This window comes from Suncus etruscus, chromosome 4 (assembly GCF_024139225.1).
Source record: "Suncus etruscus isolate mSunEtr1 chromosome 4, mSunEtr1.pri.cur, whole genome shotgun sequence".
Taxonomy (NCBI): domain Eukaryota; kingdom Metazoa; phylum Chordata; class Mammalia; order Eulipotyphla; family Soricidae; genus Suncus; species Suncus etruscus.
In genome coordinates, this window is record NC_064851.1 from 57648889 (window position 1) to 57675110 (window position 26222).

Consider the following 26222-nt stretch of genomic DNA (forward strand, 5'->3'; position numbering starts at 1 on the left):
CAGGATAAAACTGATCCCTACCATGGGAATGCAACCTCTCTTCCCTCACAGCCTCCCCTGTATGATTTGCCCGCACCCATAAAAATGCCTCTTCCAGAACCCGATAATCCTTTATTGATAGAGATTCGACAGCTCAAACAGCAAATTGCCCAGCTTCAAGCTACAGATCCATCATCTCCACATTTTTTGTTCCCCGTCCATGGCCGGACGGGGAGGACTGGGAGGAGGAGGGTGAACTCCCCTCTTTACCCCTCGGCAAACCCCGCACGAGGGCGCAGGCCAGGCAAGAAGCAGCCGCAGCTGCTGCTGCTGCCACTTCAGCAGCTCCAATTCCAGCTGCCAGAGCCTTCCAACCCCCAGCCCAGCCCGACAATGGCTCCCTGAATCATAGTCCCAATCAAGCAGACATCCCTGAAGTCCCCATTCGCCCGCTTTTAACCCTTACCATCTCGGGTAAACAATTCACAGGCCTCCTAGATACTGGTGCAGACACCACGTGCTTTTCTCCCCTAAATTGGCCTCCTGACTGGCCCACTGCTTCCACCTTTGACAATGTTTCAGGGATAGCTGGCTCCGTCAAAAGAGTTCTTGTCAGTGCCAACAAACTAGCTTGGCAGGATGAAAATGGTAACACAGGTTTTGTCCGTCCTTGCATTATCCCCGACTTACCCATTAATCTTTGGGGTCGGAACATTATAAAACAAATAGGTGTTTATGTTATAAAAGTGTAAAAATCCCGTTGCATTGCAGCAAATGCTACAACAGGGCTACGCACCCTCCAAAGGCCTGGGCAAACATTTGCAAGGTATCACTCAACCCATTAACCCTTCGCAAAAATTAAATAGGGCTGAATTAGGTTTTTCACTCCCTGCTCAAAATTTTCGATAAAGGTTATTTTATTAGCATATTAACAACAAAGTATCAAATATAATTTTGGTCTTAAGTTCTAGATGTAAAAATGCATCAAATGTCTTTTACATATATTTTATAATGTCTACACATCTTGTTAATTTGGTATATAATTTTTACAAATTATTCACTTAAAGTCTTCAAAGTAGAAACAGTTGTTTGTCAAAAATTTTAACACTTTATTGCAGCTGCCTCACTGTAGGAGACCATTCTTGGCTCTGTATTAGGGGTTTATTCCTGAAGTACTCGAGGGACCATGTAATGTCAAGGATAGTGCCCAGACTAACCTTGTGCAAACTTCCTAGCCACTGTATTATCTCTCCATTCCCTCTTCATCTTTGTGTCTGTTTTGAGGCCATCACTGGTGCTCAGGGTCTAGTTCTGGAGTGAACAGTCACACGTGTGAAAAAGAAATAAATATTTTTTAGGATAATAATCATTGGCTAAATTTCATTATTTGTTACCAACTTCATAAACAAGTAAAAAGAAATCCTAGGGGCCCGGAGAGATAGCACAGTGGCGTTTGTCTTGCAAGCAGCCAATCCAGGACCAAAAGTGGTTGGTTCGAATCCCGGTGTCTCATATGGTCCCCCGTGCCTGCCAGGAGCTATTTCTGAGCAGACAGCCAGGAGTAACCCCTGAACAACGCCAGGTGTGGCCCAAAAACGAAAGAAAGAAAGAAGGAAGGAAGGAAGGAAGGAAGGAAGGAAGGAAGGAAGGAAGGAAGGAAGGAAGGAAGGAAGGAAGGAAGGAAGGAAGGAAGGAAGGAAGGAAGGAAGGAAGGAAGGAAGGAAGGAAGGAAGGAAGGAAGGAAGGAAGGAAGGAAGGAAGGAGAGAGAAAAGAAAGAAAGAAAGAAAGAAAGAAAGAAAGAAAGGAAGGAAGGAAGGAAGGAAGGAAGGAAGGAAGGAAGGAAGGAAGGAAGGAAGAAAGGAAGGAAAGAAGGAAGGAAGAAAGGAAGAAAGGAAGAAAGGAAGAAAGAAAGAAAGAAATCCTATGTACAGTGTCATAGCCAGTGGCTCAATACAATGGGAGCAAGGGAGGTAGACAGAAGAGTGCTTCCCCCTCTGCTCCAGGCATTTCCCAGGCCACTAGCATTTCAGGAAATGCCTGGCTTGGGTGAGGACTGGTAAAGTCAGCCCAGAGCACCTACACAGTACAGATGTCAGGCCAAGCCAGTTTTTTTTTCTTTCATTTATTTGTTTTGGTTTTTGGACCACACCCAGCTGCTCAGATGTTACTCCCAGCTCTGCACTGAGAAATCACTCCTGGCAAGCTTGAAGGACCATATCATATGCTGGTGATGGAACCTGTGTTGGCCACATGCAAGGCAACACCCTACACACTGTGCTATTGCTCCAGCCCCCACGCCAAGCCAGTTTTGAGGCAACCACTGGCTGTGCTTAGAGTCCATTTGTTTTACGCTGGAAACTGTGGACTCAGGCTAGAGTGACTGCAGGAAAGCAAAGTCAGGTCCAAACCTTGGCACAGAAAACACTTTCAGGAGGTGAAAGTGAAACAAGATATTTTTTATTTGAGGAAACTTAGAAAGTTGTGAGGAGACAGAAAAAGAGACAGTATGTATTCAAGAAAGGACACAGGCTTCTCCAAAGTGAAAAACACAAAGAGGATGTGTTCAAGAACACAGGTTTGAAGAACAAGCCTCAAATGGCTTTCAGGAGATTTTATGAAATTCCTTCAAGTGGGTTTTCCCTGAAACTTTGAATACAAAGAAGTGAATCTGGGCACTGTCATGGGGAAAACCTTGCTCTGTTGGTCTCTTCACAATCTCATCCCTTGTGTTAATGTCACTTCATAAATCTGATAGATTCTTCTGTAGCTTTTCCTTTACTGAGGGGCCCAAATTTCTCTAGGTGCTCAGAATTTGCATGTCAAAAGAATGTGGTCTTCATGCCTTTGGGCTGCATCAGGGCTAGGCAATTTCTTTTTTGTATTTATGGGCCACACCATGAGGTGCTCAGGAGTTATTCCTGGCTCTGTGCTCAGGGGTCATTCCTGGCAGTGCTCAGGGAACCTTAAGTCATGCTGGAGACTGAACCCTGGCTAGCTAAGTGAAAGGCAAATGTTTTCTCCACTGTGCTATTGTTAAGGTCCAGAATCAAGCTCCCCTCCAGCATGGAATTCAGAAACAGGTCTTGATAATACAATAGCAAAAGGGAGGTTTATTTTCCAGCAAGCTGGGGTTCAAGCCTGTTCAATGCAGTGGATTTTAGACAAGACCCTGAATTAAATATTCAAGCAATATTTTTTTTGAACCTACATCATGACCTTAACCTCCTATTATTTAATTATTTTTGCTGCCTCTGGCCATATTGGTGGGAACATCCTCCCCTTAATGTTCCTGAGGGGCAGTAGCCCACATCTTGAGTCCTTCTTGTTGAGAACATCCTATGCTAGCCCTTACTTCAAAAAGGGGAGAGGGGACAGAGAGATAGCATGGAGGTAGGGAGTTTGCCTTGCATGCAGAAGGATTGTGGTTCAAATCCCGGCATCCCATATGGGCCCCTGAGCGTGGAGCCAGGAGTAACCCCTGAGTGCTGCCGGTTGTGACCCAAAAACCAAAAAAAGAAAAAAGTGGGGGAGGAACCACCCACTTTAAGCCCGCATTAATGTTTTATTCTGACTCCCTGTCTGCACACAGCCTCTGCTTTATCTGGGGGACAGTTCCACACATCTTCCCTTTCCACCAACAAATTGTTTTTTTATTTTATTTATTTATTTATTTATTTTTATTTTTGGGTCACACCCGGTGGTGCTCAGGGGTTACTCCTGGCTGTCTACTCAGAAATAGCTCCTGGCAGGCACAGGGGACCATATGGGACACCGGGATTCGAACCAACCACCTTTGGTCTTGGATTGGCTGCTTGCAAGGCAAACGCCGCTGTGCTATCTCTCCAGGCCCATCCACTAACAAATTGTATGATGAGTCCCAACTTTTGGTTTTCCCATTTACACTTAGAAGGATTCTCTTTTTTGCTTATACTACCGATGACATTTAGGCCTACTGCCTCATAGTATGGAGGCTGGGTATCAAAGCTCAGCCAGCACGACCTAGTAATGTTAGAATTAGAACTATTCAGGGCACTATAATGCTGCTGTTGTGATTAGGGTCCATAATGGATAGGGGAATACAAAGTTCATGGTTATTAGATCTGCTTTTGATGTCTCCTTTCCACTGTCCATCAATAGCTACTACACAGGTCAAAGATGCACAATATAGACTCAAACCCGCACATTTCCACCTCCAATCCCCACCCTGGTGTCCTGGGCAGATAAAGAACTGATTGGACGAGATAATTTGACAAACCCTCCACTTAAGGGCTTCTGCTAGGTTCTCTAATTCCCCTCCCCCTTTCCAGATTGAAATATAAGTCAGGGAACCAGGTGTGGAGAGGAGCCACCCTAGTGGTCCTGTTCCATTCTTCATAGGTCTCCCCACTCTGAATTGCCCTGGTTTGCTTATAAGACTGGTGAATGTTGTTCATCAGGTCACTGGGGGCCAGAGTTAGCTCTATTACCATCATCCAGTTTATTGTTCCTGCTTAGATTCAATCTCAAGGGGTTGTCTGGGTCCAAGAAAGCCTTCCACTCTTGTTGCCCCTGATGGGCTTCCTAAGCACTGGCCTTCTGGGTATGGGAGTGGTGTATCCAAGGTTTTATGTTGCCCTTCAAGGCAGTGGGGGTCACAAGAGTCCTTTTCATTTTGGCCTATACTTCTTTGTTGGTGTTTCCTTACCCACACTCAGTCACCAGGGGAAATGCTATGCTCAGAGTCAGTGCTTTTCCCTTGCTCCAGTATGGGCAGCCTGAATCATTGGCCAAACTTCATTGTGCACACACTGTAAAGCTTGTAGTGCCTGGCTTAGTTCCTTAAGGCCCTCCTCCTGGGATCTCAATCCAAAAGAGACAATAGGAGGAGACATACAATGGGGACATACATTATTTCAAACAGTGTCAAATTTAGAATATAGGGGGAATTTCTGACCCGGAACACAGCATAAGGCAAGAGAGTCATCCAGTCCTTGCACTAGTCTCTATAGCTAATTTGGCAAGAGTCTCCTTCAGAGTGTGATTCATCCTTTCAACGTGGCCTGAACTTTGAGGGTTATATTCACAATGTAATTTCCAATCTGTTCTCAAAGCTCTGCTTAGTTCTTATACAATTTTACTGACAAAAAGCAGGGCCATTTTCTGAGCCAATTGCCTTCAGTATTCCATACTTGGGAGCTATCTCATCTAGCAGCTTCTTAACTACAGTAGAACACTCTACTCACCTCGAAAAGGTGTCTATCATGACAAGAAGATACCTATACCCATACTTGCTTGGTTTAACTTTAGTGAAATCCGAGGTCTGGAAAAACTCCCTCTCCCTCTCTACCTCCCTTTCTCCTTCCCCTCTCTCTCCTTTCCCTCTCTTCCTCTCCCTCTTCCTCTCCCTCTCTCTCCCCCTCCCTATCCTTCTCTTCCTCTCTCTTTCTCCCTCCCTCTCTTCCTCCCTCTCTCTCTCCCTCCCCTTCTCCCTCCCTGTCCCTCTCTTCCTCCCCTTCCCTCTCTCTCCTCCCTCTCCCTCCTTCTCCCTCTCCTCCTCCTCTCTCTTCTTTACTCTCCTCCCTCTTCCTCCCTCTCTCTCCCTCTTACTCCTTTCTTCTTCCCCTTCTCCCTCTCCCCCCTCCCCCTTCTCTCTCTCCCTCTCCCCCCTCCTTCCCTCCCCCCCTCTCTCCACTCTCTCCTTCTCCTTCACTATCTCTTTCTCGTCTCTCTCATCCCTCCCCCCCAAAAAAAAAGAAAAAAAAACTTTAGTGAAATCCACTTTCTAACATCGCCCCAGATTTCTCCTCTTAACCCTCATACCTGCATGTTGATATGAAACTTTCCCTGGTTTCACTGCCTGGAAGGCCTGACATCCCACCACCAGCTCTCAAGTTATCCTCCTTTGATGTCTAAATCTCAGCCACCTGATGTCCAGGAGAGCCAACATCTTTCTTTCTCCTAAATGGGTGGTGTGATGTTAGTGCAAAAGCAAATACCTTCCTGGGTCCTCAGGCAACATCAGTTTGCCCTCTGGGTCTTGGTGCCAGCTGTCCTCAGTCTCCTCTGCTCCTACTTTCTCTTCCATCTGCAGAGTAGAGGGGGGCCGGCGGCCCTCTACCAATTCTTGGTGGGGCATAATTACATAACCAGCATTGGAAGTTCATTTGGGGGGGAAGTAGGGGGGGCCACACCCGGTGATGCTCAGGGGTTACTCCTGGCTATGCGCTCAAAAATCGCTCCTGGTTTGGGGGAGCAAATCAGACGCTGGGGGTTCAAACCTTATCCGACCTAGGCTAGCGCGCGCAAGGCAGATGCCTTATGCCCTGCTCTACCGCTCTGGCCCCGGGAAGCTCATCTTGAGACAGGTACAATTCCGCTGCTCTGGCAGCATCTACCACTTTATTTCCACTTGCTTCCACAGAGCCACCACATTGTATCACTACAACTTTTTTGCACAGCTATTTGCACAGCTTTTAAGAGTCTCTTTCGGGCCCGGAGAGATAGCACAGCGGTGTTTGCCTTGCAAGCAGCCGATCCAGAACCTAAGGTGGTTGGTTCGAATCCTGGTGTCCCATGTGATCCCCCGTGCCTGCCAGGAGCTATTTCTGAGCAGAAAGAGTCTCTTTCCCCTTCGCAGTGCAGGAATCCCCCCAGTTCTGGGTTTGGCAAGAGCATGTCAGGGTTAAGAGAAGTTGGGACCAGGAAGCATATTCTCAAGGTGTCAAGCAAAAGTCCTTGGTCAGCTGGGGGTTAGTCATTCACCTCTCGGGGGGAGCTGCTTTAATACCCACTTCTTTTCATCCACAAGATGAAAGGGATTGGTCCGGTTGGGAAGAGTCAGGGCAGATGCTTCCAGAAATGCCCTCTGCAAAGCTTCAATGCCATCTGAGCTTTCTCAATCCATTCCCAATCCCTTTTCTGCTTGCTGGCATCATTAAAGAGAGTGGAAGAGTTCTTAAAACCCTAGGCAATATTTTAGCTGATAATGTCCTGAATTGTGATTCAGAATTAAATCTAAGAGTCAGGGTGGGGCTCTGAGTCCCCCATCCCTAATTGCTATCCTGTCCAGCCTTTAAGACTCAGGGCCAGCTGATTGGACCACTGTGGGGTGTCTATTTAGATTTCCTGCATGAGTCCTCTCCTTTCCAATGTCCCAGTTCCTTGTGAAAGGCACACTGATTCTTCTGCAGGCATGGACATGATGAGTTGAATCTGGCCTGCCAGGGTCTGTCTCTTCCTCCTCCGCTCATGATTCCTATTCCTACATACAGTATTTTAGCTAATTTCCTCTGCTATCTCCTTTCCTCCTTGACCTGGAACTCTGTTTTCCTGTTGAACCTTGTTCGCCCTATCCTGATCCTCCTGGTGCAGCCAATCTTCTCGTTTTTCTAGGGTTTTCCTAGTATTGGGTAAGTTTTCTGCCAACTTCAATAAATCTTGCACTGTCTGATCCCCTAGATCTTCTATCTTGTGAATTTTTTTTCCTAATGTCTGGGGCAGCCTGGTTAACAAAAGTTAAAACTACTGCAGCCCTAGTTTCCTCCGCCAGGGGTCCATGGGTGTGTACTGCTGAAAAGCCTCATATAGCCTTTCCAGAAAAGCTGCTGAGATTTCTTTGGCTCCTGTCTAACTGCATTAACCTTGGCCAAATTTGTCAGCTTTCTTGCTGCCATATGTATGCCTGCTATCAGAGTCTGGTGGTACACTCGAAGACACTCCCTACTTTGTTCCTGGTCAAAAATCCTAATTAGGCCTGTTCAATGGAAAGCCTTCATTCATCAGGTTCTGCTGGGTGGTGGGGTGTCTGTCATCTCTAGGTACCAACTGTTGGGTATGTAAATATTTTAGGGGATTATTATATTACTGACCCTACCCTGATCGGTGATTGTGCCCTATCCTAGGGTGTGACCTGGCATTCTGCCCCCACCCTAGGGTGGTACCTGATTCTGCTTTCACCATTGGTTGGTATCTGATCCCACCATTGGGTGGTACCTGATTCTGGGGGATAAAAACAAGGGTCTGTGGAAGGCAAGGGGCTTTTGGCTGGAACTTATGCTGAGTCTTTGGACTTCAGTCTTGTCCACCTAATAAAGCTAATATTTCCACAAGCCTGACTGTCTGCGAGCTGTTTACCCACTGTTTCACCTCAGAACCGTTGGCTAGACAGGGTGGCAGACTCGTGCTCCGAGCTGGAGGGGAAAGACCTCATCCTCCATCCCTCCATCAGTCAACCTCTTCAGGGGCTGACTTGCAACACCAACATTCAAACTTCTAACAGGATTTACTCACACTCTTCTGTGCTGAACAAAGTCTTTAACAGCTGCTAGCAATTGTCCCTAATAGGCTTATAAGTAAAAAGGACAGAATCAAAGAAGTCTATTAAATCTTTAGGCTTTTCAGAGAAAGGTGCATTTTTGAGAAAAAGGGCCAGTTTATACATTAGAATCGGGTAACACAAGGGGTGGGGCATTTTCTCAACAACAGTGGGGTCTTCTCAAAGCTGGGGGTGTCTTTTCCTAAACAGCAGGGGAAGGTATCTTTTTCTCATTTCTTAGTCCATCCTTAACTTTTACAGCCAGTACCTTTGGAACCGGGAAAGAAGTGAAATTAGTTTCTGATGAACCTGCACCAATTCTGGGGGTAGAAAAAGCTTGATCCATGTTGTTAGAGGGGTAGTTTGTGATTGGCCCATGAGGTCATAGATTAAAGGAATAAAAAAAGAAAAGGCAACACACTAAAGCAAAACAACAGATGAGGCCAGGAGAGAACAAACACACACTAAATAACAACCACACACTATGCACACGGTATCCTAAGGCCTTTGCCCTGCTTTTCCTTCTGATCTTACTGAATGGTATTTACCGTCCCAAGGGTATCCAGAGAATTCCAGGGACGTCTCCCTGTTCACTCTTCCAGGGGCCTTCCAGCTTGACGTTAGGCTCACTGCTGGCCTCAGACTTAGGCGCCTTCCCCCTTTTGTCTCACAGACTGTTTCGTATGTGAGACCCAGATAGAACAGGTCTCTCGACTGGTTAGTCCACTTACAGGCTTTAAGTAACTCCCTATATTAAGCCTGGCTGAACTTCCTACCAAGGGAGAGCCAATCCCAGACGAGTCCCCAAAAATCGTAAGGTCCAGAATCAAGTTTCCCCCATGGCACAGAACTCAGAAACCTTGGACCATAGAGATAGTATGTGGGGGGAGGTCAAACCCCTTGTTGATAGTCTCCAAGTCAAAGAATGATTCCCAAAAAGATAAATTGAATCCCATTCTTCCGTCCCCCCTTTTGGGGGAGACTTTGATAATAATATCCGACGTGAATAATCAACGAATGCAAAATATTAGGGGACCAAAGGTTCAGCTAAGAAAGTCTTTTGTCAGTTGCAGCCAGCTCCAAAAAGCAAACTGAACAAGCCGTCAGTTCTGGCAAAAGAGCTCCCTATGCCTCCCCAACAAGCTATTTATTTGTTTCCTTAATCACCCCCACCTGGAAGATCCAGGTGGGATGACAGGCAAAAACATTATTACAACAATCACACAACAATAGTACAGCGGTAGGGCATTTGCCTTGCACACACCAGACCCAAGATGGACCTGAGTTTGATTCCTGGCATCCCATCTAGTTTCCTGAGCCTGCCAAGAGCAATTTTTGAGCACAGAGCCAGGAGTAACCCCTGAGCACCACCAATGTGCTTCCCCCCCCCCCAAAAAAAAAAGAACTCAGAAACCAGTCTTGATAATATAATAGCAAAATTTTTCAACTATCTAGGGTACAAGCCTGTCCAATGCAGTGGACTTTAGACAAGGACCCTGAATCAAATATTCAAGCAATATATATGTAGGATTACAGTGCTTAACATTTCAAACAGCCACATAGTATCTATTCTAAGTGCACTATGTAGTTTGTTTGTTTGGAACCTACGTAATGACCTTAACCTCATTGTTTAATTATTTTTGCCATCTCTGGCCATATTGTTGGGAACATCCTCCCTTTAGTGTTTTTGAGGATCATTAGCCCACATCTTTGGCCCTTCTTGGTGAGAACATCCTGTGCTAGCCCCTCCTTCAAAAGGGGGGGGCATTGACAACTTATTCTCACACTATCACTCCACCCCCACAATTAATGTTTTATTATTTTTCCCAAATATATGATAAACTCGAACTATCACCCTACAGTGTTATTTAGATTTGTTAATATTTACCCACAAACATGTATTCACTGGTGACCTTCAACAATTACCATTGCTTAAAAATTGAAAGAAAAATCTAATTTGGTGGGTAGGGGACCGTGCATTCTCAATAGTGCTCAGGGGTTTATGTTTTCAGATTGTTTCTTGGGTGTCACTACTGTTGAATCTCATGGGACCATGTGGTGATGGAAATTGACATTGGCCTCCTTTGGACGATGTATAAAGCATTTTATTCTAGTCTTTGTATAGTCTCTATGAAATTTTTAACACCTCCTGTTGGAAATACTGTAAAAACTAGACACAGCAGTATTTGTGAAAATAAAACATTGTTTTTTGGCATGGAGAAATAGTTCAGGATTTTATTTATTAAATCACCATGAGATACAGAATTAAAAAGCTGTTGATAGTTCAGTTTTGGGCCATTTAATATTCCTGCACCTATTCTTTCACCAGAATCCATTTACTGCCACCCAATTTCCCAATTACCTTTCTATTATCCCACCCACCCCTACCACTATACTGCCTCTGATGGCAGAACACTTTTATCCCTCTCCCCCCTCCCTCCCCTTTTTCCTTTTAGGCACTGTGGTTTGCAATAGTATTACTGAAAGGTTATCATGCATATCACTTTACTTCAATTCCCAATCCTTGTCCAGAGTGATCATTTCCTGTAGATGATACAGGTGATGTTGGAGCCTGGGCAAGTAAAGCACTTATGGATCCAAACCATCCATAAACCACATCGGGGAGTTATTCAATTTATTTTAGGTGAGAGTGGGATACTTACAACGTGCTTCAGCCAATCAGGTTAGGGGAAAGCAGGGTGTATGCTCTGTGTTTTTAGCTACAATTTTCAACTATTATTTATGACTCAAACCCAGGTTGGAGGGGGCTGGAGAGAGACAATGGAAGTAAAGCATTTGCCTTGCATGCAAAAAGACGGCAGTTCGAATCCCGGCATCCGATATGGTCCCTGAAGCCTGCCAGGAGCGATTCCTGAGCATAGAGCTGGGAGTGACCCCTGAGCGCAGCCGGGTGTGACCCAAAAACCAAAAGAAAAAAAATACGGTAATCAGTTTATGGGATTTTAGTCCCCAACTTACTGATTTCTTTATTTCTAGAAATCTTATTTACAATTCTGTTTAAAGTAAAACAACTACTTTAATGGATTAGAGTAGGAATAAAATGTGATAACAGATGAAAAGATGCTTAGGAAAAGTTGAAACTCTCACTAAAACAAGAATTACCTACATTCCAAAGGTTTTTTACTTTTTGCTGGCTCTTTCAAACTCTAGCCAATCATTCTCCTTACTGTTCTGAAATACAATCTAAATTTGCAGACTTCTTAAAAGATATTTAAAAATAAAAATATTGCAGACTTGAGGACTTGAATTAAAAGCTTCATAACATCTTTTACAGCTCTAGAAATACATGATTTTCAACCTATATTACATGTTGAAAGTGCAAGAATGAAATTTGGCACACCCAAAGGCAGTAAATACCCAGTCAATGATAGAAGTATATAAAGTGACAGGAGAGCATTAATCTGGATATTCCCTCTGGCCAGATTTCATATCAATTATAACACATTGTCAAGCACTCTAAGGCTGAAAATATACTGGCTAGAGGGTAGAAGTATAGAGGTCTGTGACTTTTAGTATAATAAGGGTAATATTAAAAGGTTGGTTCTGCCAGACTAGGATTTGAAGATCAAAATCTCTATTTATCCTCAGCTTGACAAGTATTTTGCTACTATACCTGTCTTCTCTCTCATAAAACAGAGTACCTATTTCTTAACACAGCCGTGAGTTTCAACAGAGATTATGTGAAAAAGTCATTGTATGTGAAAAAGTCATTGGCACAGAAGTGCTTGACAGTCACAACACTTCATTGTGTGTAAATTCCGTGCCGAGTTGAAGAGGTTGATGTCAACAAGGCAGGCCGCAAAAATGCACCAAAATTTGGAAGAACCCTTAAAGACACAAGGGTCATATTGCTGAGCCCAAATTTCAGTCCGAGTCGGAAAGCAGCAAAAAATTTCAATACCCGATTTCCAATGAGCGATTGCTGAGAACTTTTTTATACCCACAGCAGCCACTTTCAATTAAGTCACTCCTCTGGCTCTTTATGTCTTTTATGGCTCTAATGACTAGGAGCAGTGGGCTGCTTGGCTGAGCCCAGTAAATAAAGATATCGTGAGCATCACTTAAAACTGTAAATATGGACTGTCTCTATCATGCCATTTGTTGGTTGAAAAAAAAAAAAAGATTCCCCCTCCAGCCCCCCAAGGTCAGAGGCCAAGGGGGTGTAATTTGACAGCTTCTAATTCTCCGGCCTCCCTCCCTCCCTCCGTCATCTCCTCTCACTTCCCCAATTTCCAAATTCTCCTCGGATCCGGCCTGGTGAGCAGGGCCTGCAGCGTAAGGAAGGGGCCGAGCTGGAAAGGGCGGGGGAGGTGGGGCTGAGACGGAACTTCATTGTTCCCGGGCCAGTCTCTTCCCGAAAGCGAGCTCGTCGGCACGCCTGCGCGCTGCGCGCCCTTTGTGCCGGGGCAGCTTCCAGGGGCTTGTTTGTGTCTCTCGGAGGAGGGGCGGGGGCGGAGCCCAGGGGGCGTGGCCTTGAAGCTCCCACCCCGATTGGTGGCCTGCCGCGGAGTGGGCGTGCCTGGGGCGGGGCTTCGGATAACAACACTAGACCCCGACGCCAAAGCTATTTGTTGCTGCGCCGCTTCCACCCAGCTATGCCGCTCTGCGCTCTCCTCGCTCGCCCTCGCCTGGCAGTTGTCGCCGCCGCCCTTTGACCAAACGTCGGCTCCGCTTCCTCCTCTCCCTGCCCGGCTGCTGCTGCCGCTCCCTCCGCTCGCGATGACCGTCGTCTCCGTCCCTCAGCGGGAGCCGCTCCTCCTGGGCGGCCGTCTGGCTCCCCTGGGCTTCCCGGCCCGCGGCTACCTGGGGAGCCTCCCGCTGATGACTTCGGCGCCGCCGCCCGCGCCCCCCCGGATCCCGGACCCCCGCGCGCTGCCCCCCACCCTGTTCCTCCCGCCCTTCCTCGCGGCGGGGGACGCGCACGGCCTGGCCCCGCCGCCGCCTCTCCCCGGCTGCGGCCTGGCCGCCGCTTCCGCCGCCGCCACCGCGCGCGCCGCCCCGAAGAAGCGGCGGAGGAAGAAGGTGCGGAGCAGCCCGGCGGGGCAGCTGCCCAGCCGCTTCCACCAGTTCCAGCAGCACCGGCCCAGCCTGGAGGCGGCCGCACGGAGCCCCGCGGCGGGCCCGCAAGTCCCGGAGCAGGCCGCCGCCAACGCCTCGTTGAGCCCGGCCCCCGCGCGCGCCGCCAGCCGCCCCGAGGACGCCGCGCTCTTCCCGGGCCTCGTCCCCCTCGACCACCCTTCCTTGCGAAGAGAGGTGCGTGAGCTCCGGCCGACCGCTGGGGGCACTGTGGGCCCGGAGCCCCGCGCGTGGGGGAGGGCGGGCGGCGGGCGGGCCGCCCGCCCGCCCGCCCGCCCGGCCCCGCACTCGGGAAGTTTCCGTGACGCGCGCCGGGCTCCGGCTCTGACGAGTGGAGGTGGGCGGAAGGGAGGGGCGGGGCGGGGCGTCGCGCGCTCCCGCTTTTCTGATTGGCTCCCGCGCTCAGCCAATGAGCGGCGCGCTCTGCCCCGGCAACAGCCCCGATTTAGAAGGCTTTGGCGGCGTTCCGTCGCCGACGGGTCGGGCCGCTCGGGTGACGTCAGCGCGTTGTGTGCCGGCCTCCCTCCGCCGCGCTCCGGGCGGGGCCGAAGTTGGGTTTTGGTTGGTGGATTTCGCGAAGGTTTCTCTCCCGCTCCTGGCCCCGTCCCTGACTGCCATGGGGACGACGCGAGCCAAGTGCCCGGCTACCTTTCCCGGAGCCGGGGTCCCTGCGCTTGCTGGCTGCTTGCGGGGCTTGCCCTTGCCTCCGGTTTTCAAAACAAAACAAAACCCTCTGGTGGGGGGAGGCAGTAGGGCTGGGAAAGGGAAGATAGTTCTTGGAAAGAACATTGCTTGGGCAATGTAAAGAGGGCGATCCGTAGTTCCGTGCTCCTCACTGAACAGGGGAAAGAAGAAAGTGGATCCCGGCCGCGGTTAACTCCCGGTGAATCCAAACCCTAGCAGTGACAAGAACGAGCAACCGCAACCGTTTTCTCGGAAGGCTTGTTTCTTGTTTTGGGACCACACCCGGTGATGCTCAGGAGTTAACTCTGGCTTTGTGTTCTGAAATAGGCTCTGGAATCCTAAAGCATGCCGGGGATCAAACCCGGATCGCCGCTTGCAAGGCAAAAGCCCTCCCCGCTGTGCTATCATTTTCCTTTAAGGGCTCTTAAGATTACTTCTTCAGGGCCCGGAGAGATAGCACAGCGGCGTTTGCCTTGCCAGCAGCCGATGCAGGACCAAAGGTGGTTGGTTCGAATCCCGGTGTCCCATATGGTCCCCCGTGCCTGCCAGGAGCTATTTCTGAGCAGACAGCCAGCAACGCTGAGTGTGGCCCAAAAACCAAAAAAAAAAAAAAAAAAAAGATTACTTCATAATTAGTAGGGAGGGGCAAGAGGTTTGCCATTTGCCTATTGTATCGACAGATTGTCAGCAGTTGCACCTAATTTAGTTTTAAAAGCTTTTTTTTTTCCAATGTGTTACTATTTTATTATTTTTATATAGTTGTTTAAACACCTTGATTACAAAATTGATTGTAGTTGGGTTTCAGTCATATAAAGAACACACACCTTCACCAGTGTAATATTCCCATCACCAGTGCCCCGATTCTCCCTGCTCCCCACTCCCCCAAAGCCCCCCCCCACTTGTATTTGAGATAGGCTTTCTACTTCCCTCATTTATTCGCTTTGTTATGATAGTTGTCAGTGTACTTATTTCTCTAACTGCTGAATTTGGAAATAAGTGTTTCGTTGAAATGGTAGTTTTATTACCAAGTGCTGTTTTTGTGCCTTGCGTCCTTACCAAGGCAAGGGGGGCAGTATTTGTTTTACCAGCCATTTGTGATTTTACATAAAGATCACATTTAAGTTTTATGGGAATAGAATTTAGGCCCCAGAGTTCTTGAGGCAGTTAATGCCGAAAGTAGAGTGCAGGCAGGAATTTTTCTTAGGCATTTATTACAAGCAAGTGCATACAGAAAAGGTGAATACTGGTGTTTTCGTATGATCAAACTCAGGGTCTCACAAGCAGTGTTAAATATCCTCTGAGCTGCACTCTTAGCCCTTACTCGAATGTTTTAAAAAAGGTGTGTGGGTGTATTTGGGATAGTGGGCACTATCCCGTTGCCTTTGTAGGCAGTTGATCTTCGTTGAATTATCAACATCCCACATGGTCTACAGATCCAGAGCACTGCCGGAAATAAATACTGAGCGAAGAGCTAGGGGTAACCCCTTAATTCCTCAGGGTATGACCCTAAAAACCAAAAACAGATTTGAGAAAAATACTGTTGGCACAAACTGGCGAGTTTATCAACTTTTAAAATAAGTTTTATATTTCTCAAAAATTCTGAGCATAATGAGTATAGCACATAACTTCTGTAGATATGGAACGATGGACATCTGCCTTTTGTTTTGTTTTTGTGCCACACTTGAGGCCCCTACTTTGGGTTTTATAGAAGTCTGACATGTTAAAACGTGCTCACAAATTTCATCCTGATAACTGGTGATTATGTTTTCAGTAGTAAAATGAGAGGTGTATTTTAGTCATCGCATGCAAATACGTAGGTGAAATTTGACAGCTTTTCTATCGTGAGATGATTCACTTGTGTTCCTTGTCTTACAGGTTTTAAAAACAAAGATGGGAAAACCAGAGAAAATTGTTATTCCTTATGGCCAACTTGTTCATGGTGTACACTTCTGTGAACAACCAAAGATAAACAGACAGAAAAGCAAATGCCATTTGTCACTCACCATGATCACCTCAACAAAAAGCAATGAAAACAACCTTTGTCGGGATTCTGTTTCGTCTGATATGATTCAAAAGCAGGAAAAAAAGCCTTTTAAAAATACGGAGAACATTAAAAACATGCAGTTGAAAAAATCTGCATTTCTAACTGAAGTAAGCCAAAAGGAAAATTATGCTGGGGCCAAGTTTAGTGACCCACCTTCTCCAAGTGTTCTTCCAAAGCCGCCCAGCCACTGGATGGGAAGCACTATTGAAAACTCCAACCAAAATAGGGAGTTGATGGCAGTCCACTTAAAAACTCTTCTAAAAGTTCAAACTTAGATCTCAGTATGTACGTAAAAAGTTTTTCCACAATCCCCGGACACTTAAATTGGTACAGAAAATGGAAATTGCCTTGTTAAAATATGCAAGTGCAAAAGGCAAGCTTAAAAATGACAAACAGCTGTATTATATTTTCCATTCTGTAAATACTGTATACCATGTATTATGTGCATATTGTTCATACTTGAAAAGGTACATTATAGTTTTGTTATGAAAGTGTATTTTGCCCTGCCAATGGTAGAGGTATTTTGTATATATACAAAGGAGAAAGTATGCTAAGGAACATAAAAGCCCTATTTGTACTAGGTACTGAGGTTTATCCCACAAAAAAAAAAAAATTGCCTAATCTCAAGCTGAAAATATGAACAGTTCACTACTAATCCACTATTGAAATTTAAATCTATGGTATAATCATTGTAAACAAGAGTTTGTTCTAAATTATTCTACTTTTAATCTGTAATTAGTGGAAGACTCATTCCCATATTCACCAAGTTTCTGGATATTGGTTTTGATCCAAATTTAAAATGCCGCTAATTTGAATGCCAACATAATCGGTTGTAATCAATTTTCAAAATAATAATTTGGCCCTCCCCTTTTAAATGTCTCGGCTCTGTCTGTGTGTGGCTGTGTGTCTAGGAAATGTGTATTTAATGCATTCGTAGAGAGCTTGTTGTTATACTTCTGACCTCCCTCCTGCAATTTAGCCTCTAATGTAACACTTACCTAAAGAACCTCAGAAATAGAACAAAAGTTTAGGTGCTTGCCTTGAGTACACTAAAATTTTTCTCAGGTACCATATACAGTACCCTGAACCCACAACTGGGTATGGCCTCCAAACAAGACAAACACTGCTATCTTTAAAGGGAGATGCATCTTTTCTTGGAATTTGCCCAAAGTAGTTAATTTACTTAAAATAGGGGCTGGATTGATAGATAATACGGTGAGTAGGATGACCCAATTGCATGGTGCTGTTCTGGGTTCAATGGCTGCACCCCATAGGGTCCCTCGAGCAATGCCAGGAATGGTGATTCCTGAGCACTGCTAGTTGTGACCTAAAAAAATTGCCTGCTTTGAGGCTGTGCATTCCTGCATCACCACTTGCTAAGTATATATTTTACTTAATGCCCTGTCTTTTCACTTAAAAATTTACTCAAAACTTTTAGTTCTACATATTAAGTTGCATTTGAGTAAGAAATTCTCAAACACAACTCTTAGTATATACATAGTGGTACAAAGCTAAAGATGGCTGTGTATAAATGATACTAGGAGTTAAAAACCATTAAAAACAGATCCTGGCTCGCCAAGGACATCAGATTATCCTTCCCTAAAAACCTCCCCCACCAATAAAATGCTTTGATCTGGAAAAAGAGAAAAAGGTGCTGCTATTACTCAGGCAAGTTTGATCCCGAAAGGAGGTTTAATATTCTGATAATTGAGGCCAGAGTGACAGCACAACTGTAGTTCTGCATGCGAACCTGGGAGGGACCTAGGTTCAATCCCCAGCATCCCATATGGTACCCCAAGCCTGCCAAGGGTGATTTCTGAGCACAGAACCTGGAGTAACCTCAGAGCACTGCCTGGTGTGGTCCAAAAACAAATCAGTTCTGATCACAAAAAGGTGTATTAACGTACTAAAGGGTTTTGGGGCACACACAACAGTGCTCAGAAATCAATCGTTCCTGGCAGGCTCTAAGGACCATATGGGGTGCTGGGAATTGAACCACTGTCAGTCTTGGGTCGGCCACAAAAACCCTAACGTGTTATTTCTCTGGCCCCCTAGAAAAGGAGTTTTTTGTTTTATTTGTTTTTGGAAAGGAATGGCAGCTCTTTGAAAAGGAATAATGAGCTGGAGAGATTTCGGGGATTTAGGTGGTTTCCTTAGACATAGCAGGTCCCTGATGAATTAATAACATCATATACTATACCATTTACTAATGATACTAATGCTTGGAGTAAGCTTTGGACACATACACACAAAGACTGAAAAAATAACACTGGAGCACATGGCTTTGCATGCGGAAGGTCCAGGTTTCATCCCTGATACCATTAAAGTCACTCAAGTTTTGCCAGGAGTGAGCCCTGAGCACCACCAGGAAATAGAAATTTAAAGTGAAATGTATTGGCTTTGACAAGGCTACAGGTGGTTTAGTGACCATTTTCTCAAAATTTGAAATGGAGTGGAAAACAAAATGTAGTTTTATCTTTACTCTGGACTTCTGTCAAAATGCTTAGTGGTTTAATAACAGAAATTTGTTGGTCAGGAACCTATAAATGCAAAAGCATTGGGTTCAGTTCCTAGCACCACATAGTTATCCAAACCCAAAATTTATTTATTTTGTCCTCCCTCTTGTCTTTTTTTTTTTTTTTTTAGTTTTTGGGTCACACCCGGCAGTGCTCAGGGGTTCCTCCTGGCTGTCTGCTCAGAAATAGCTCCTGGCAGGCACGGGGGACCATATGGGACACCGGGATTCTAACCAACCACCTTTGGTCCTGGATCGGCTGCTTGCAAGGCAAACGCCGCTGTGCTATCTCTCCGGGCCCTTTTTTTTTTTTTTTTTTTAATTTTTTTTTCAAAATTTATTTTTTACAGTTGTGTAGCATAAGAGATCCAAAGTCAAGGCACCAGCTTTGTGTTCACTCTGGTTGAGGGAAACCAGTCAAGCATGTAAACTAGGCTTCTTAGAGCCCATGGGTCAGCCAGCAAGCAAGGCTTACTGGTTTTACTATCTCTGGCCTAAATGCTGGTTTAAAATGTCATGGTTTAATTTAAAATATAAAGCTTGGGGCCGGAGAGATAGCCCAGCGGCATTTGCCTTGTAAGCAGCCAATCCAGGACCTAAGGTGTCTGGTTTGAATCCCAGCATCCCATATGGTCCCTCATGCCTGCCAGGAGCTGTTTCTGAGCAGATAGCCAGGAGTAACCCCTGAGCACTGCCGGGTGTGGCCCAAACACAAAAAACAAAATAAAACAAAAAAACTAAAATATAAAGCTTGCTCTCTTCTCCCTCCTTTCCTCTTTCCCCCTTCCCCCTCCGCAGCTCCACTCCACTCAGACACGGGGGGGGGGGGGGCGGGGGCGGGCAGATGAGCTCTTCTCCCTTCTGTGTTGCATTCCCCAGGGTTTATTGTTGAGATCTTTGAATTCATTTCCTAGAGCAGCATTTATAGTAATGTTTTCCTTAAGATAGGACTGGTAAACATTTTAGACTAGAGCAATAGCTTTACACAGACATGGCATTATCAGCCTCTGGATTCAAATGGTAAAATGGGAGACCAAAAGATGCAACCTAGGGCCCGGAGAGAGAGAGCACAGCAGCGTTTGCCTTCCAAGCATGGACCAAAGGTTGGTTCGAATCCCGGTGGTCCCATATTGTCCCCCTGTGCCTGCCAGGAGCTATTTCTGAGCAGACAGCCAGGAGGAACCCCTGAGCACCGCTGGGTGTGAACCAAAAACAACAACAACAACAAAAAAAAAAGATGCAACGTACTGGGATAATCATGGTAAGTCAAAAATGACATGATTACATAATTTATTAAGTTATAGTTAAATGAAGTAATGCATATTAGGAGGAAAATATTTTTTTCTAGGTGGCCTCATAGGAGGCACTGCTCAAGGGCAACACTTCCTGTTTAGGAGTGACCCTTGGTGGTGTCCAGGAACCTAATAGGATGGGTAGTGCAAGGCAAGCACCTTAACCCCTATACTATTTCTTTTGCCCCACTTTTTTTAGTGCTGGAGTTTCCTTTTCATGGCTGATCCTATACCTCTGAACTGTATCTCTAGCTTTTGGGCTATATCTGGCTGTTCAGGTACACTCTGCTTGAGGATAGAAGGTACTAACAGTGTCTGTAGGACCATTCATCATCTGGGCTTTAACCTGAGTTTCCCCTGTGCAAAGGAAGTTTCAGTCTTTGAGCTATTCCTCTACGATTTTTGTGTTTAGTATTGATGAACCCAAGTACGGCATGTGCAAAAGCAATTGTTCTGCTGCTAAGCCACCTTCCCAGTCTGCTCCAATCACAATCACATTCTTAAAAACAATGAGGGCTGAGATAGTGGGTAAGGTGCTTGCCTTGAATACAGCTGACCCCTCTACTATTTATGGTCCCTAAGCACAACAGGAGTGATTCCAGAGCTCAGAGTCAGGAGTAGACACTGAGCATGTGCCCCAAAATAAAAGATGAAAACATAGTTTACCTAGTCACCAACACCGTTTTTTGCCACAAGTAGCAGTGCCAGGTACCAGCATGCAAAGCATGGGATCCAGCTGTGGATCCAGGCCTGCTCTGTACTCACTCATCCTTTATGCAACTTAAGAATCAGGGAAAAGTTACTAATCTAGAACATAAAGTAGCAAAAGAAAGTTATATACCTAGTTTAAAGGTAGTAAATATTAGAATTCCTCCAAAGTAGGCAATATGTTTTGTTCTGAATTATATGTCCTAAATTAATACAGATCTTTTATTCCTAGAGATCTGACCAGTCAAGACCAAATTACAAATGTGTTCTTAGAAGTCTGGGGAGGGGGTACCAGGTTAAAGACATTTAGATGCCTTCTGGTTATTTCCAACAGGCAAACTTTTAAATTAGATCAGACTCAAAATTCCATTCTAATAGATCTTTATGCGGACAGAAACTATAATTATACTTTATGTGGCAGCATGAAACCAAACAGGGCTTTGGTTCTTTATCAAAACACTAGAGACATTTACAATTTGGCAGACCTTACTATCAAATAAGGGCTCTCAATGATCTCTTCCAAAGTTGGAACACTGGTTTACCATAGACAAATGCCAGGGATCAAACTGGAGTTACTACATGCAAGGCAAGTGACTTATCTCCTCTCTCTCCAATCCCTCTTACTAAAGACTGTTAATTTGGAAAAATTAAGGCTTTACTAGCCCACTCCAACATTACACATGTTGAATATTAGTAATTTCACTTACTTTTTTTGCTACAACTGGTAGTGCTCAGTACTTATTCAAAGCTCTGCACTCAGGAATCACTACTAGCAGTGCTCAGGGGACCATCAGGTACTCAAATCTATACAAGTGCTCTATTCACTGTATGATGTCTCGGCCCCTAGAGCCCTATAAGCTCATATATAAAAACATCTATATATATATACATACATACATACACACACACACACACATATATATTTATGGACCACAACAGCAATGCTCAAGGTAACCCCTGGTGGGCTCAGGGGGCCCTATGGGATGCTGGGGGTTGAATCTGAGTTAACATGTACAAAGCAATCACCCTAGTCTATACTATCTCCCCAGCTACAAGCTCATATGTAACATACAACACATAATATTCTAAAATTTTTATCGTGAATATTTTTCTTTGCAGTCAAGTAGGCTGGTTATTTCATTATAATACACTAAAATAACAAATCTAGCCAATGACTGAAACACCAAAGGTATTATAGACAGAAATGACTATTCATTACCTTAAAAAATGTTTTTAAGTCCTGGGTTTACTTAGGAAAGGGACTAGATATTAACTAGGGAAGATTAAAGGGGTAGATAGAGATGATTAAGATTCTGAAAGGGCTTAGAATAATCCCTGGGTTTGAGAGGAAACTTCAACCTGTGCATGACCGAGATATCCTAGCGATAGAAAGGATGGCAGAAGCTGGCCAGCATACCTACATGAGCAAGGCAGTGCACAAATTCAACTAGTTTGCTTCCTACCTTTCCAAACCTGTATTGCGGAATCTAAGATAAAGAAAACTAATGGAATGTTAAAAGAGATGGTTCAAAATGCTTGCAGGAGGCCAGGGTACCATCTCTGATACACATGATCCTGACCACCACTGAGGAAGACCCCTTAGCAAAGCAGGGAATAGCCCCCAAACAGTGCTGGTAATCACTCCAAAATAAAACAAAGGAAAACCATTTATAATTATACTTAATACTTCTTAGGATATAGTCTTAAAAAGTTTTTAGGTTTTGACTCAACTATAATTGGGGGGTTGAGATAAGGAGATAGGCAAACTTGGTTTTTCTCAAGGGCTGGGTTTTGGCAATGGTGAGGATGGAGTTGGCTGTATGCAAGATAAGCTCCCTCTCTCTTGTATTCTCTAGCCCTTAAATTTTTCTGGAGGGGTGGGGGTTCACACCCAGTGGTGCTCAAGATTTACTCTTGGCTCTGCTCTCAGGAATCACTCCTGGTGGTGCTTAGTGGACCATATGGGATGTTGAGGATCAAACCCAGGTCAGCTGCATGCAAGGCAAGAGCTTTAACTGCTCTGCAATCTCTCTAGCCTTGATTTAATTACTTTTAGTCAATTTGCTTCATGATAAACATTAAAAAACAAACACACACAAAAAAACAAGGGCTGGAGTGATAACACAGCAGTAGGACATTTGCCTTGCATGCAGCTGATCCAGGACCGACGGTAGTTCAAATCTCGGTGTCCCATGTGGCCCCTCAAGCCAGGAGCGATTTCAGTGCTCAGAGCCCAGGAGTGACCCCTGAGAGTCACCGGGTGTGGCCCAAAAACTAAACAAAAAAATAAAAAATAAACCAGTATAATGTATGGCCCCCGAACAACACACTTAAATATTTGAATATTGCTTAGGGAACAAAGAAGCAGTTGTAAAGACCATTTTAATTTCCACTGACATTAACTTATTCTTTAAGATCCAAAAAAAAAAATAAATAAATAAAAAAAATAAAAAGAGGAAAAGTAGTTCCTATATTAAACCTGAAAAGAACCCACATAAATTCCTTTAAAGGAAATTATAGTTGTGTAAAACATTTCTTTATTAATAATCTTTTCTCTTTGGGCCACACCCAGCAGTGCTCAGGGCTTAATACTGGTTCAGAACTTAGAGGAGTTATTCCTGGTGGAACTATATGGAATGCCAGGGATCAAACTCAATGCAAGTACCAAATCAACAGTACTATTGCTCTGGCCCCTTTATTTTTATTTTTAATTTTGGGGGACTTGGGCTACACCTAGATGCTATTGGGTTACTCCTAGCTATGCTCAGAAATCATCCCTAGCAGGTTCAGTGCCAGGGCATAACTAAGCTTTTAGGGGGGCTCAGCCCACCAGATGTATCCTCAGATTTTCCTGGTGGGTAGAACTAATTTAAGCCCCATGGGGTTCCTCAAATGGCCCTCTGTGGATGCCTTTTTCCCTTGCATGGATGGTTGAGGAATTTCCAAAGAGATGCTTGGCATTACATTTTCAGTCAGTATTTGGCTATTCTCCTTTGTAATTATCAGGCAAAATGGCCTCTATCAAATAATTTGGCTCAAATTCCAGCACCAAATTTTATTTGAGAACCCCTTTTCTGGATAATAGCCAGCCCTAAAAGCGAAGACAATATGTTTTCTTTTTCAAATATGTCCTTGCAGCTGCATTTCCTGGTAATCAAGGGCGTAACCAGAATGCAGATCCTAGCTATTGACTATTGACTCTCCTTTAAAAATAGGGAAACTCATTTTTGGGATTTGGTTCCTTCCTTTACTTAACCTCTAGTAAAGATCAAGTTCCTAGATATTTTCTACTCCCTCCTAATCCTAATTTTGCATTTAAAGTAAGCTTGCAAAAGAGTTACCTTGAGGGGCCGGAGAGATAGCATGGAGGTAAGGCGTTTGCCTTTCATGCAGGAGGTCATCAGTTCGAATCCCGGCGCCCCATATGGTCCCCTGTGCCTGCCAGGAGCAATTTCTGAGCCTGGAGCCAGGAATAACCCCTGAGCACTGCCAGGTGTGACCCAAAAACCAAAAAAAAAAAAAAAAAAAAAAAAAAAAAAAAGAGTTACCTTGAGTTGTAACCTTCTCTTTTGTAACCTAGAATTTTTACAGTTACACCCATAGTTTAGGTATTGTTACTATTGTACTATGCTTTGTGATTTAACTATTCTTTACCTCTGGCTAATTTTACCCCCAAAATTCCCCTGCTCAAAAAATTAAACTTGTCGCACTCTGCCAGAAGATGTATTGACCCCACATACTCTGTGTGGTTTCATTTATTTCATATTTCTCTGTACAATGGTTCGGGAAACCCACTCTCCCTGAAGTGGATTCACCAAAATCGCACTGGCGCTGCAAGACAGAAGCCGCTTGCAGCTGTTCAGGGGGCCATATGTATGTAACTCAGGAACCCAGGTCAGCAGTATGTAAGGCAAAGGCTCAACCCACTGTGCTATCACTTTGGCCCCTGGCCCCTTTATTAACAACCTTACTCTCAGCATCCTCTTTTAATTGGGTGAATTAAATAATCAAAACAATCCCATAATACTTTTACATTCTACTTCCTCTGACACATATCCATACACAATGTAGATTTATCTATCTAGCTATATTCCATAGTGACATCTTCAAACCTGAGAATTATATTAGAGCTGTAAAGAAGAAACAGTAGTACTGAAAGTACTGAAATGTTATATAATCATAAATCTTCCCTATTTATAAACAGAATATTTTGATAGTGAAAATTTTTACAGGAGAAAAAAGTGAGGAATTTAGTTTTTTTTTCCTTGATGAAAGTAATTTATTTAAGCACCATGGTTACAAACTTGTTCGTAATTGGGTTTCAGCCATAAAATGCCCACTCCCCCTTGAGTCCCAGTTTTGCTTGCTCATCAAGCTGATATTCTTCTTTCAACAAATATCTTACTTGCTTATCTCTATGACTTTTGTTCTTTGGGGGTCACACCCAGCAATACTCGATTTATTGACTGCATTCAAGAATTAATCCCAGGACCAAAGGTGGTTGGTTCGAATCCGTGTCCCATATGGTCCCCTGTGCCTGCCAGGAGCTATTTCTGAGCAGACAGCCAGGAGTCACCCCTGAGCACCGCCGGGTGTGGCCCAAAAACCAAAAAAAAAAAAAGAATTAATCCTAGTAATAATCAGGGAATACATGGGATGCTGGGGACCAAACCAGGGCCAGCCACATGCACGGCATGTACCTTACCTTTTCTACAATCTCTCGAACCCATTGTTGCTCTGCTTCTTCACTTGCCTTTGTCCTACTGTCCTACATTGGAGAATGAAGCCTGTGCTCCCCTGTGTACTTCTTTCTCCTTTTTTCTCCTCACATCTTTTCTAAATAAGTTTCTTTTTTTTTTTTTTTTTGGTTTTTGGGCCACACCCATTTGACGCTCAGGGGTTACTCCTGGCTATGTGCTCAGAAGTTGCTCCTGGCTTGGGGGACCATATGGGACACCGGGGGATCGAACCGCGGTCCGTCCAAGGCTAGCGCAGGCAAGGCAGGCACCTTACCTTTAGCGCCACCGCCCGGCCCCTCTAAATAAGTTTCAATAAAATCTTTTTTGTGGGGCTGGAGTAATACTATAGTGGATAGGGGATTTGTCTTCAATGTGACTAATCTGGGTTTGATCCCTGGCATACCATATGGTTCCCCCAAATACTGCCAGGAGTAACCACTGAGTGTGACCCAAAAACCTAAAAACAAAAACCAATTTTCTTGTTTCACACAAATAAAAAAAAAAAAAAAGGGAATCCCACAATTTATACCTAGAAAAAATTCCAAAATACCTGCACAAATGACATTCACTTTCCAGTTAGCATTTCAGAACCCATTTTCATTGATGCCTTCACACTTTTTTGTTTTTGGGTCACACCCATTTGATGTTCAGGGGTTACTCCTGGCTAAGTGCTCAGAAATTGCCCCCAGCTTGGGGGACCATATGGGGCACCAGGGATCTAACCACGGTCCTTCCTTGGCTAGCGCTTGCAAGGCAGACACCTTACCTCTAGCACCACCTCACTGGCCCCGATGCCTTCACACTTTTAAATTTCATTCTCTTTCCCTAAAAACATCATCTGAGTTAACTGTCTTACAATTTAGTAGTCAA

At 44.7% G+C, this 26222-nt stretch overlaps 1 protein-coding gene across 1 annotated transcript; it reads left to right on the forward strand.

Moving 5' to 3' along the window:
- The first annotated feature begins 13008 nt into the window (after positions 1–13008).
- PNRC1 (proline rich nuclear receptor coactivator 1) lies at positions 13009–16682 on the forward strand. Its single transcript, XM_049772321.1, has 2 exons — positions 13009–13547; positions 15930–16682. The coding sequence occupies exons 1-2, from the start codon at positions 13014–13016 to the stop codon at positions 16371–16373; spliced, it is 978 nt and encodes a 325-aa protein (XP_049628278.1). The 5' UTR covers positions 13009–13013; the 3' UTR covers positions 16374–16682.
- Positions 16683–26222: the final 9540 nt, after the last annotated feature.